The 13,402-nt window shown below is 40.2% G+C and overlaps 1 protein-coding gene across 1 annotated transcript in view; it reads left to right on the forward strand.

Moving 5' to 3' along the window:
• Positions 1–13,041, forward strand: part of adi1 (acireductone dioxygenase 1) — an 18,280-nt gene extending 5,239 nt beyond the window's left edge. The window contains exons 3-4 of the mRNA XM_043678589.2: positions 696–875; positions 12,472–13,041. Coding sequence (XP_043534524.2) covers positions 696–875; positions 12,472–12,591 — 300 coding nt within the window. The 3' untranslated portion in view covers positions 12,592–13,041. The remainder of the gene's footprint in view (positions 1–695; positions 876–12,471) is intronic.
• Positions 13,042–13,402: the final 361 nt, after the last annotated feature.

The following is a 13,402-nucleotide window of genomic DNA, read 5'->3' on the forward strand; positions in this document are numbered from 1 at the left end:
GCCAGCAGGAGTCAGCACTGTGCTGTGTGACCGCAATGCTGCGGCAGTTGATGATTGATTGGTTAAACCTTTCGGCACCCTCCACTGTGCTTGATGAAAAAAGGTTCTCTCCCTTCAAAACTGAGTTATCCCTGAACCAAATCAAACGGATTATTCCAGCACACTGAAACGTGTGGCGTCTCCATTTTGAAAGAAAATAATTAAAACAAAATGATAGAGCTGCAGAGGACAGTGACCTCAGCCTGGCAACTGCAGCCTGTATTGTCAATATGTCTCTCACAAAATGCAGGAAAAGTACAATTGCAGATAATTCCGAGCTGAGCCAGAATCACTGCATCACTGACCTCTGAGCAGAACTCTCCTCAGTGAATCCTGAATGGGTTTGTAACGTTGGCTCCGCCATTGCTGTGTAGCAAACCAGCCATCCTGTAATAGAGAGAAACTAGAAACTTCTCCTCTGGGCCACTCTGCTGTGCACCCTGACTCCCATCAATGACAGCCATCAATAGAATAGTACAAGTTCAGACTGGCTCACTCTCCTTGCTTGAGCAGACACCAATCATGAGAGTTTGTTTATGACATCAGATCTCTGTGGAAAGGTAAAACACTCGCGAATGAATGAAAGTGAATTAAAAACTTACAAACTGTCCCACGGTTTTATTTTTGACACCAATGGTGCATTTGTTTTGCTTTAGATCAAGTCCTTTTACCAGGAGCACATTCACCTGGATGAAGAGATTCGTTACATCCTAGCAGGGAGTGGATACTTCGATGTGCGAGACAAAGATGACAAATGGATCCGAATTGCCATGAAGAAGGGAGACATGATAACTCTTCCTGCGGGCATTTATCATCGATTCACGCTTGACGAGAATGTAAGCTCTAACAGACAGCATTGCTGAGTTTATTGATTACATTAAGAGTTTAAACAGGTGATGCTAATACCATTGATGGTGGCAGCTTCTCAAAAGCATCAAAACAAACTCGATAAGCTTTGAAACATGTAGCATGTAAGCCCAGCTGACTAGTATTCACCTGGAACCTTTCTCTGCTTCACGCTTCGATGGTCTCATTTGTATACAGTGTTTGCTACTGATACCAATATCTGCATGTGTTAAATGATATGTAGGAAGGAGCTGCAAGTTAGTAATGAAATTCGGAAATGTTGATTTCCCAGCATGCATTGCAGTAGGTTATGGGATTCCTGTTGCCCGTAATATGGATCGAGATTGCTGTCCTACATGGTTTGCAACAGCAAAATGATTATTGAGAAGGCTGAAGTGTTCTCAGTTCTTATTCACAGAACTATCGGCTCCTCATGCTCCTTTGTGCAGTTATTTGCAATCTGATCCTGGTAATAAGGTGTTGTAAACTCTCTGCAATAAGAGCTTCCACCTGGTTGAACAGAACCTTATTAAGTAGAGTATCAGAAAATAGAGAAGATGGATTGCTTTTGTTTATTTTCTTCCTCTTTCTGATTAATTTTCTCAATTCCATGCCCAAAGGTGGTTTCTCCTAATTGTGAAACAAGAACCAGTTTTCCCTCCGATACCTTACTGACATCTCTTTCCTAGTGTAGAATGCTTGACAGAATTTTAACAGGCTGTGAGACAGAGATAGGACAACAAAGTTGAGACTAATCTCCTCCAAATCCCTACCTTTGCCAGGGGCCACTCAAAAATGAGAAGGAATGGAAGTTAAACTCCATTATATTCCTCCTCTTCCTCAGCTGCATCTCCAGTCTAGTGGTACGAAGTCCCATTTTATTAAATCACCATGAGGTTGTTTTTTATATTCATTTACAGGATGAGGGTGTTGCTGGCTAGCTCAGTATTTATTGCCCATCCCTAATTGCTCAGAGGGCAGTTAAGAGTCAACCACATTGCTGTAGGTCTGGAGTCATATGTAGGCCAGACCGAGTAAGAATGTCACATTCCTTCCCTAAGGGACGTTAGTGAACCAGATGGATTTTTCCACAAAATTCCAGATTTTATAGAGTTCAAATTACACCATCTGCTGTGGCGGGATTTGAACCCAGTCCCCAGAAAATTACCTGAGGCTCTGGATTAACAGTCTAGCGATAACCCCACTTGGCCATTGCCTCCCCCCTCAGCCAACTGTTTGGGTCAGAGATTACTTTGACATTTCTGGTCTGCATAGCCTTGCCACCCCCAAACACATTGAAACAAGGAAGATGAAGAGAGGGAGTGCAGCTGATTCCATAATGATAACGTATAGCTTTGTTACAATTCCCTGGAGGGAACAAACTAAAATGGCCAAATTTACCCTGACTCTCAAATGTAGAAAATACCAAGAAGTTTCCCATTTTTATGGCTTTTGCTTTAACATGAATTGAAACCACTGCAAGTTACACATGAATGAGAAGCTAATAACATTTCATATCAAAAGTAAATTTCACTTTAAATAGTAAACACAACAAAGATGCTTAGAGTCATAGAGTTCTGCAGCATGGAAACAGACCCTTCGGTCTAACCTGTCCATGCCAAATGGATATTTTAAACTGATCTAGTCACATTTGCCAGTATTTGTTCATAATCTCTTTGTGTGCCACATCACCCCCCATACAAATATGCAACAGCATAAATGCACAGTTTTGCAGTATGATGTTCTTTATTCATGCAGAGTAATTCAGGAGCACTATCCAGCAACAGGTTTCCCCTTCAAGATTCCCTGAGTAGAGTTATCATCTGCAAGGCGCCATTCTACAAACCCTCAATCCCTTGAGTCAACAATCACTGCTAGTGTAGCTTTCCAAAATTCCTTTCAAACTGACCAAGTAAGAACACCCCAGTTAACAGTTTGGCCATTTCTGGGAAAACATCTAGTTATTTTGAATTTCTAATCCACTCATACAGCTTTTCAGGTTTTAAACCTTTTGTAGAGAAAGTGAGGACTGCATATGCTGGAGATCAGAATCGAGAGTGTGGTGCTAGAAAAGCACAGCAGGTCAGGCAGCATCCGAGGAGCAGGAGAATTGACGTTTTGGGCATAAGCCCTTCAACAGGAATGAAGGGCTTATGTCTGAAATGTTGATTCTTCTGCTCCTCAGATGCTGCCTGACCTGCTGTGCTTTTCCAGCATCACATTCTCAACTTTAAACCTTTTGTGTTAGCTTGCACAGCACCTCCAAAGGTTCTGATTAACTTTAACCAGTAAAAATGACAGTGATTTTCTAGTATTCCTCACGAGAGTTCTGTGTTCTTCTTTCTCTTTCTGTCTGGTTCCTCTTTTTGTCTGTTCCTGGGTAATTTAATGTTTTTTTTATGCAAAGGAATAATGCTGGCAAGCACTTGTTGTCTGTTCTGTACCTGAGTGGTTTGCCACACCATTTCAGAGGCAATTAAGAGTCGTTACTGTCGATCTGGGCAGCCAAATGGAGTCACGTGTAGGCCAGACCAGATAAGCATGGTAAATTTCCACTTCCTAAAGAACATTAGTGAGCCAGACCATGTTTTTATGGCAATCGATGGTGATCACGATGGTGACCTTGACAATCAGCTTTGTATTTGTATTTATTCATTGAAATTAAATTTCACCAGTGACCATAGCGGGATTTGTACCCATGCTCCAGGCAGCTAACCTGACTCTCTGGATTAATAGTCTTGTGACATTACCATGACACTATCACTTCCCCAATAGTGCCTCTTCCTCCAGCTTCTCTAATTGCAGCTCTCCTTTGTGTCTATGGCTTTACCTAGTGTCTACCTGCTACACCAGCTTATTTCATAACCTCTTTCCTGCTGATTTTGTTCTCAGGTCAAGGTTAGCCAGATTTTATGGATCAGAATTTCTTATTCATAAATCATACAATTCCTGCAACACATAAACTATTCAACCCATTGTGTCTATGCTGACCTTCCTTGGGAGTAATTCACTTACTGCCCTTTCTCTTCAGATCGGTTTTTCTACATTTTCTATATATTCTAACTGTGTTACAGATGGAGACTACATTGCCTATTGTGTGTGTGCGCCAGTTGCAAAATGAACCGTTCAGACTAACTCAATTTTCTAACATTTGGTCTGAATACCTTCTAAATGAGTTCAGGGTTTCTGTTTCTTTTACCTTTCAGACAGTGAATGCCGGACTCTTACCACATTGTGGGTGAAAAAATATTTTCCATCTAATTGTTCTACCAATCACATTTAATCTATGCCGTCTATGTCCCTTTGGAGAGGGGATGGCCTCTCAGGGAAAAGCCACAGCAGCATTCATGTATAGAGGGCTGGGAGGGTCGCAGCACAGATGAGCAGTAGTGATAGGGGACTCTGTAGTCAGAAACACAGAGAGGCATTTTTGTGGTCACAGTGAGACTTCAGGACAGACCGTGATGGTGAGGTCAAGGATATCTCTGAGCAGTCACAGGATATTCTGAAGGGGGGTAAGAGTGAACAGCCAGAGGTTGTGGTCCCATTTTGGTACCAATGACATAGGCAGAAAGAGAGGTGAGATCCTGCAGAAGAAAATTTGGTGAGTTAGGTAGGAGGTTGAAAAGCAGGACCTCTGGGGGTTGTAATCTGTGGATTACTTCCTGTGCATAGTGCCAGTGCCATAAGTAGGAAGATAATATAGCTGAATGTGTGACTGAAGAGCTGGTGTAGGAATGAGGGCTTCCAATATCTGGATCAATGGGATCTCTTCCACAACCTCTACAAGAAGGACAAGTTGCACCTCAACTGGAGGGATACCAATATCCTTGGAGGGAGGTTTGCTCGTGCCACTCAGGAGGGCTTGAATTATCTTGACAAATGGCTGGGAATGAGAACATTACGTTAGCCTGTAGTGATTGAGGAGAAGGTCAATGTTAAGTCAAGTAAGTCTAATTTGAAGAACAGTCAGGCCAGGTTGATAAACACAGTGGGAATGGTGGTCTGAAGTGTATTTATTATAATGCAAGGAATATCACAAGTAAGACAGATGAGCTTAGAGCCTGGATTATTACATACTATTATTACATGTAGCCATTACAGAAAGTTGTTTCAGAGAAGGACAAGACTGGCAGCTCAATGTTCCATAGTTTAGATGTTTGAGATGGGAAAGGGAGGGATGTATAAGAGTTGGGGAGTTGCATTACTGATTTAGTCACAGTTGTGCTAAGAGTGAGGATATTTTGAAGGGCTCATGCAGTGAGGCCACATGGTTAGAACTCAGGAATAAGAGCTTTACAATCACTATGATGGGCTTGTACTTTTGGTCTCCCTACAGCCAGCAAAAGATAGAGGAACATATCTGTAAGCAGATTATGTAAATGGATGAAAGTGACTGGGACTTGCTTAGTGCCAGGAACATAGATGGGGCAGAATTTGTTCAGTGCGTCCAGGAAGGTTTCTCGTTAGTCCAATTGGAAAAGGGGCTATACTAGACCTTGTACTGGGGCATGAGCCCGGCCAGATGATCGAAGTTTCGGTGGAGGAGCACTTTGAGAACGGCGATAATATTTCTGTAAGTTTTAAGATAATTATAGTTAAGCATAAGAATGATCCTTGGGTGAAAGTGTTAAACTGGGGGAAGGCTAATTACAACAATATTTAAAAGGATCTGGAGAAATTAGATTGAGGGCAACTGTTTGAGGGTTAATCGACATCTGACGTGGGAATCTTTTAAAGGCCAGTTGATCAAAATTCAAGACCAGCACATGTTCCTTTGAGGATGAAAGATGAGGATGGTAAGATTTGTGAACTTAGTTGCCAAGAGATATTGAAAGTTTAGTCAAAAGGGAAAAAAAAACATATTTAAGATTTAGGGAACTGAAATCAAACAAGGTCTTTGAGGAATATAAAGGGAACAAGGATTTGGATGAGCAGAGAAATTTCAGATTTCCAGCACTCACAGGTCTTTGTTTTATTTTAGTGTGGCCTAACTAGTTATTTTATGAAGCTCCAGCACAGTCTCCCTGCTCTTATTTTCTGTGCCACAGCTTAGAAAAGGAAAATATTCCTTATACCTTCTTAACCACATTGTCGACCTGCTTTGTCACTAATGTCAATGTTTCTCAGTTCCTCTACACCTCTCAGCATCCTTCCATTTACTGCATATTCCCTTACCTCATTTGACCTCCTCAGACATGTCACCTCAGAATTCACCGGGCGATGAGTTCCATTTGTCCAAAATTATTGCTGAGATTATTCAAGAAAATGTCAATTAATCCTTTTTAGAATTGATTCAAATGCTGAAGACATTCCAGAGATTCTTAAAAATAATTGGATATTTCATCTACCCATTGAAAAATAATCTGATCTTTTCTCACTATACTACTTCTGGGTCAAAGTTCGTCATGCTTCGAATCCCTACGGCATGGAAGTCATTTGGCCCATCAGGTCCACACCGACCCTCGGAAGAGCATCCCATCTAGACCCACCTCCATACCCTATCCCTGTAACTCTGCATTTCCCATGGCTAATCCACCTAGCCTACACATCCCTGAACACTATGGGCAACTTAGCATGGCCAATCCACCTAACCTTCACATCTTTGGATTGTGGGAGGAAACCGGAGCACCCAGAGGAAACTCATGTAAACAAGGGAGAACGTGCAAACTTCACACGGACAGTCGCCCAAGAGTGGAATTGAACCTGGACCCCTGGCGCTATGAGGCAGCAGTGCTAACCACTGAGCCACCGTGTCACCCATTAAAGAGATAGATGCAGCCAAGATGTTTCCCCTTTTTGGAGAGTCTAGAAGCAGGGGGCACAACTAAAAGCAAGGGGATACCACAAAACTTTGAGATGAGGAGAAATTATTTTATTCAGAGTGATGTGAACCTTTGAAAGTCTTCACCTCTTAGGTCTATGGACGCTCAATTCTTTGAGTATGTTTAAGATCAAAATTTATAGGTTTCTGATTTCCAGCAGTGTACAGGATTATGAGGATGGAGTGTGTAAAAGGCATTGAAATGTTCAACCAGCTGTGATAGTAGTGCACAGTGAGACAGAGTTGATGGGCCACTTTCCTGCTCCTATGTTCCACTGCATCTTTAAAGTAGGAAGTTGCCCTAATACACTTCTCCAACATCTGTGGAGAAGATTTCATACTGAGCTGAAGCGGCAATGATTAGAATACAGAACAACCTTGATTATCCGAAGGACACTGGTGGGGAGTATTTTGTTCAAATAACTGATCTGATCTGATCGTAATCAAAGGAAGCATTCACAGGACTTTGAGAACTTATTTGGATAATCTGAAATTTGGATTATTGATGTTTGGATAACCAAGTTTGACCTTTAATGTGATCTCCTTGGATAGATACATTTTTATAGAGGGCTCAGCAGTGTTGATTTTGTGAGGTTTTATCTCCTGTCCTGAAGAAGTGGTGGTAGCCTCAGGAGAAGGGTCAGTCATTTAGGACTGAGATAAAGATGAATCTGTGAATCATTATAGTTGTCCACCTTAGCAGGCCCAGTGGATACTCCGTATTTGAGTGCATTGCCAGCTGTGATTGATGGATTTTGGAGCTCTAAAGAAATTGAAAAATTATATGGAGGTTGGGCAGCCAAATGGAGTCGAGATCAAAAATCTGTCATGATCTTAACAAATGATACAGCAGGCTTGAGGAGGCGGTGTGGCTCTCTCCTACTTATGTAGTTACAAAATAACCTAGAATTAGAGACTGCTTCACATGCTGGAGTTTCTGTTTGGTTGACATTGACATAATTCACCCAAAACTAGCGCAACTGGTGCAAAAGACCAAGGAATGTTTAGAACAAATTGTGCACAACGTAAATAAAGTTTCTGCTGATCTTTTGCACTCATTTATAAAGCATTGTGTGGAAGCAGTCCACACTCACCAAATTAATGAATTGCTGCTGACAGTTTTCTCTGATTGCATTGGTTGTGGGCCTTTCTCAGTAGTAACATTTAAAAAGCTTCTGAGTTTAATTCAAAAGAGGTACCAAAATCAACTACTGCACTTCAATATAACTGCGGAATGGTTCTTTTTAAGATACTTTCGGTCCTTTCAGACTTGCAGGAGGTAGTTGGACGCTGTCATTAAAAATACGAATATTCTGTTCTAAACCAGTTTCTGCTGCATTAACTAAATTGTGTAAAGTTACTGACTTTGTTTTGGAAGGCAATTTGTAAAATATTACTTTTTTTACTCTTTTGAAAATAGTGCAATTTGGGTGCAGATTGTACACATTTTGTTGACTAGCCAAAGTGGAATCTTTTGGACCATTAACAAAGTTGTGACTTCTGTGATGTTTGATTAATTCTGTTTTAGTATAATGAAACAAATATTGAGCAGAAATTTATAACGAAAAGAATTTCAAAGGCAATGAATCATTGAGTTTTGCAACATGGAAAGCAGTCATTCATTTCAGCATGTCAATGCTAGTTTTTAATTGAGAGAGCTGTTCAAATGAATCTGGTCGACTTGCTCTTTGTTCACCTTTACTTCAAGTGTTTAATTTTCCCTTAAAAGACAAAATGGCCTCTGCTGTAACTGCTCACTGTGACACAGCATTGTCTGCTCTAATAAATCGGTGTATAAAACATTTCCACTAACCTCTCTTTCAGTAGCACATTGAAAACCTCTCATTGCTGACTCCCTGGGAGAAGAAAATTGAATCATCAATTCTCTCTGTGCAAAAGCCTCTATAATTTGAAAAGCAAAAAGTCTAATTAGAATTCTGATGCAGTACAAACAATCCTAAAAGAGTAAATCCTCCATATCCACAAAATCATGAATTGTGAGTTCACCTAACTGCTGTAAAACATAGTTAATAATAAAGATCAGCATTCATGAGAAAAAAATCACATATCCATGATATTTTTAACAATTTTAACTTGTTTTTAAACCTATTTCTAATGAGTTCCATATTTGCAAATTTCATCATTTACTTGTATTCTCAGGAGTTGAACTCTCATGAATTTGGAGAAATGACTCTATTTCCTGTGATTGTTTATTCTTTCCCAGTGTAGGTGCTGATCCACAAAGCTGTAGCCTTCTTCCCTTTGGAAAGGGGAATTAGAGAAATTAAAGCTGCCAGTCACAGGCAATGTCCATTTAGAACAACCTATCTAAAAAGCAATTATCTCCCTTCATTTTATAGATTAGCAAGGTTACTGGAAATTCTTCCTGTTAACCTATTTATAGTTAGTTATTTTACTGACGTTAGGAATAAAAGAGTAACCTGCTGTAAATCAGATTTGACAGCTTGTTAGATTTATAAAATTTGAAGAATTTAAGAATTTGGAGCTGAATCCTCAGATTCTTTTGAAAAAATGTGAATATTTTAGCAGCTGAAATTAATCGGTAGCTCAGTGATTAGCACTGCTGCCTCATAGCACGAGGGACCCAGGTTAGATTCCAGCCTCGGGCGACTGTTTGGGCTGAGTTTTGCACATTCTCCCCGTGTCTGCGTGGGTTTACTCCGGGTGCTCTGGTTTCCTCCCACAATCCAAAGATGTGCAGGTCAGGTGAATTGGCCATGCTAAATTGCCCATGGTGTTAGTTGTGTTAGTCAGGGGTGAATATAGGGTGGGGGAATGGGTCTGGGTGGGTTACTCTTCAGAGGATTGGTGTGGACTTGCTGGGCCGAAGGGCCTGTTTCCATACTGTCGGCAATCTAATCTAATCTTTGCCTAGTATTTAAAGTATGAGAGTTTGCTTAGTGCAATGTTAGCAAGTATTCTGAAATACAATGAACCGCAGTCAAGATGCAGGTTGAGCTGTAAGGGTCCACTCTGTGGTAACTGAATGTTGCTTTATGAGTATATATTACTCTTCCTGGACTGAAGTGTAATCTACTTTACTTTTGCTGTGAAGGTGCTTTTAATTAACAATTGCTGAGGACTTTGTTTGAAGGATTGTGGAACTGTCCAGATTGTTTTTGTTTTCCAAAGTGTTGATAAAAAGACACATCGAAACCTTTTCTTAACGCATTTCTGGAAACTACATGGTTCCAAGTAATTACTCTTTTGGTCATTTGAACTTGCTTCAAGGAAAACACCTGACAGGGTTTTAAGCAGTGTTTTCAGGCATGGAATTTGTGTTTGCATTTTCTGTTGAAGAAAATCTGCAACAGAGCAACATTTTGTGCTTTCAAGAGTAACCATCACTGGCCAGAATGTCATTTTCTTTTTCAAGTGGAGAGAATTTTGTTTATTTGAAGTATGCGTGTGTTTAGGTTATATAGAGCAGGAATCATTTATAATTCAATCTTAACAGTTGGATGGATTATCAGAGCAGCTGTGATCTCATTGAATGGTGAACCAGACTTGGACCAAACAGCCTATTTCTCCTCCTACATCTATGGCGTTTCTAAACAATTCTGGACTATATTGAATGGGATTTGTTTTATAATAAATTGATTTTTTTTCTGTCTAGTTAAAGATCCATCAATCATATGTTTTTATATTCTAAGTCTAATATAAAGATAGCAAATGATTGCTCATGCCAGAGATTGGGTAAAACATATTTTTATTCGATTTCTTGTGATTTGTGGAAAACAGAAATAGAGTGGGACTGCAGTCCTCTCCTGTCAGATATGATGTGGTGGTGCCGGTGTTGAACTGGGGTGGACAAAATGAAAAATCACACAACACTGGGTTATAGTCTAAGGTACCTGAAGAAGGAATGAGTTTCCAAAAGCTTGTGGTTTCAAATAAACCTGTTGGATTATAACCCGGTGTCGTGTGATTTTTGACCATGTAAGATGTAACCATTGTGACCAGAATAATGTAGTAACTAAAAGTTTACTCTTATGCAGGTGTCAGTGGCAGATCTGAAGACTTGCATAACCCTGTAAATTGTTTGATATAATGGAGGACTTAAAAAAAAACATAGCTGTAGTATAGGGCGTAATTGAACACACATCTCAGCATTCTACCATCAATTTCCAGGCCTGCAGATTAATGGTGGACCTTGCTTTGAACTGCGTCACAGTGAGAGACATTTGGTATGCATGGTGACAGCACTAAATCTCTGCACCTTCCAATATTTGCAGCCATTGTAGGTAGGAAGGTGTGAAATCTATTCCTTTTTTTTGAAAAGGCGAGTGAATCCCTGAGTGTCAAAGAATGCTTTGTTGCACTTCATAGTCTTTGGGGTTTGTTGATAGGTTCATTAAAAACTGCTTTGGATTGTTACTGGGCTGTGTCATGGAGTCAGTCATTGGGCTGAAATTAACAGGCAGGCACATTGTTCACCCCTTCCATTAATTTAAAAAAAAAGCCTATTTTATAGTGTGCAAGTTGCCATTGGCCTTAGTGAGTGGGACTTCGTTACGTCCATTCAAGGTTGAGATAGACAGATATTAATCAGTAATGCAACCAAAGATGAGAGGGAAAAGACAGGAAAGAGGAGTTATGCGTTATCAGATCAGGCAAACTGAATGGCTACTTCTGCTACATCTTATGGCCTTGCATACCTCATTGGGAGGGAGTCTTACCCTCGAGTGTTGTTAGTTAATCTGATTGGCAGGAGGCTCTAAGATTCCCAGCAGTGTTGGGATACAGTCATGGATGCTGTGAGGAGGCTCATTTCAAAAAGGGAGTGGATTCTAGACTAAGAACTTCCAGGTTTTTAGGGCTGTACAGGTTTGAACCATCTAGGAAGGAGGGGCTGGGAGCCAAGGCAGTCGGACGATGGTTTTGGTGGCCAGGTGGCAGCACCAAATGGGGTTTGATCTTGGGGGTGTGGGTGGGCGTGTGTGGAGTCTATATGGGCCTGAAGCGTGCAACATACACAACCCCTTGCTTCCTGCTTTTTCACTTCAGTTGGTGAAGCCCCTGCTGCAGTCAAGCCGAAAAGACATTTTGGCTGTTACACAAATGAGTAATGAGCATTGACGTTTACCTCTAATATGATGCCAGATACATAGACCGTACATCTCAGACTGGTAGACTGTAGCGAACAGTACATTTCATTGACCAAACACAGCAGGCAGCAGAGCCACTCATGTTCAATCAGTCCAAGCTTGCATGCTTTAGAAAGGCTTATCCACCATGAGATGTGATTCTGCCATCTAAAATAATTTATTAAATAATCCATACTATGCTAAGAGTTACACCGGAAACGAATTTAAAATAAATGAGTCTTGCATATGACAAGATGTGTTTACATATACTTGACGCTATATATGTAAATACACAGAATCCTGATTTATGAGGATGTATATAATTTTTTACCTGCGCTGCATCTTTTTCAATAAAAGGAGCTCTGAAGACAACCAAAATTTGCTGCCTTCCCATAGCAACATCCTGACCAATCACAATCTACCTACCAGGTTTGAGAATTAAGATTGACAGTTAACTTTTTCCTGCTGGGTCTCTATGTCAGTTATGGTCCAACCAATCCATACCCTCTGTATAAAATTGTGTCTTTTCCTTTCCAAATGTTTCTCGTTCTTAGTTCTGATGAGCACAAAATGTAAAAATCTTAACTTCTACTTCTCACAATGTTTGAGCTGTGTACCACTAAACATATATGTAACTTTGTTTTTATGTTGCAGAATTATGTGAAAGCTATGAGACTATTTGTTGGTGAACCAGTTTGGACTCCACATTATCGCCCAGCTGATGAATTTGAAGCCCGCAAGAAATATGTTCAATTTCTTAATGAAGGATTTTGAATTCTACATGGTATCAGAGAAATACACGTTATTTTGTAATTTTGAAATCATGCAATTCAGCAATAACTGAAGAACATGTTACCAGAACTTATTTTGATGCTTTTCAGGCATTGCTGACAGGTCCTTTAACACTAATGAGTTTAGAAATTTAAATTTCATGACAGAAGAAATAACTGGCTTTGTTAAAAATTAACTGTGGGGGGAACATCCTCATGATTTTTCACTGTGAGCCCAGATTGCTTTGTTCAATGTACTTCATATTTGCTTTGATTTTTATTTTGGGTATTCCACATTGGTAAATGTCTTTTTCAATATATTGACTTTTTCAATATATATTCAATAATAATGGGTATCGTAGTATGACATTGATAGAATGTTAGTTCACATCCCACCATGCCATCTGTGAATTTAAATTCTGTTAATAGATCAAATAAATATTTATATAAGCAAGCTATGAAGCTACTGGATTCTTGTTACAAGTATAACTGGTTCACCAATTGCTATTGGGAAGGAAATCTGCTGTCCTTACATGATCTGGCTTACATGTGAGTCCAGACGTGCAGCATTATCCTCTGACATCCTCATAACTGCCATCTGGAATGCCGCAGCAAGCCACTCAGTTGTATCAAGTAGCTTTAAAAACTGGACAGATCACTGAGGATTGATAATGTCACACCATCCTCTGCCATTTTCACCACCTACAGTCAGACCCCACCACCAAATATATATTTCCTTCCCCCACTCCTATCTGCTAATCGAAAGTGAGGACTGCAGATTCTGGAGATCAGGGTCGAGAGTGTGGTGCTGGAAA

This window comes from Chiloscyllium plagiosum, unplaced genomic scaffold (genome assembly GCF_037043375.1).
Source record: "Chiloscyllium plagiosum isolate Xiang-an unplaced genomic scaffold, Cpla_swu_hap1 HiC_scaffold_3, whole genome shotgun sequence".
In the NCBI taxonomy this organism is placed as follows: domain Eukaryota; kingdom Metazoa; phylum Chordata; class Chondrichthyes; order Orectolobiformes; family Hemiscylliidae; genus Chiloscyllium; species Chiloscyllium plagiosum.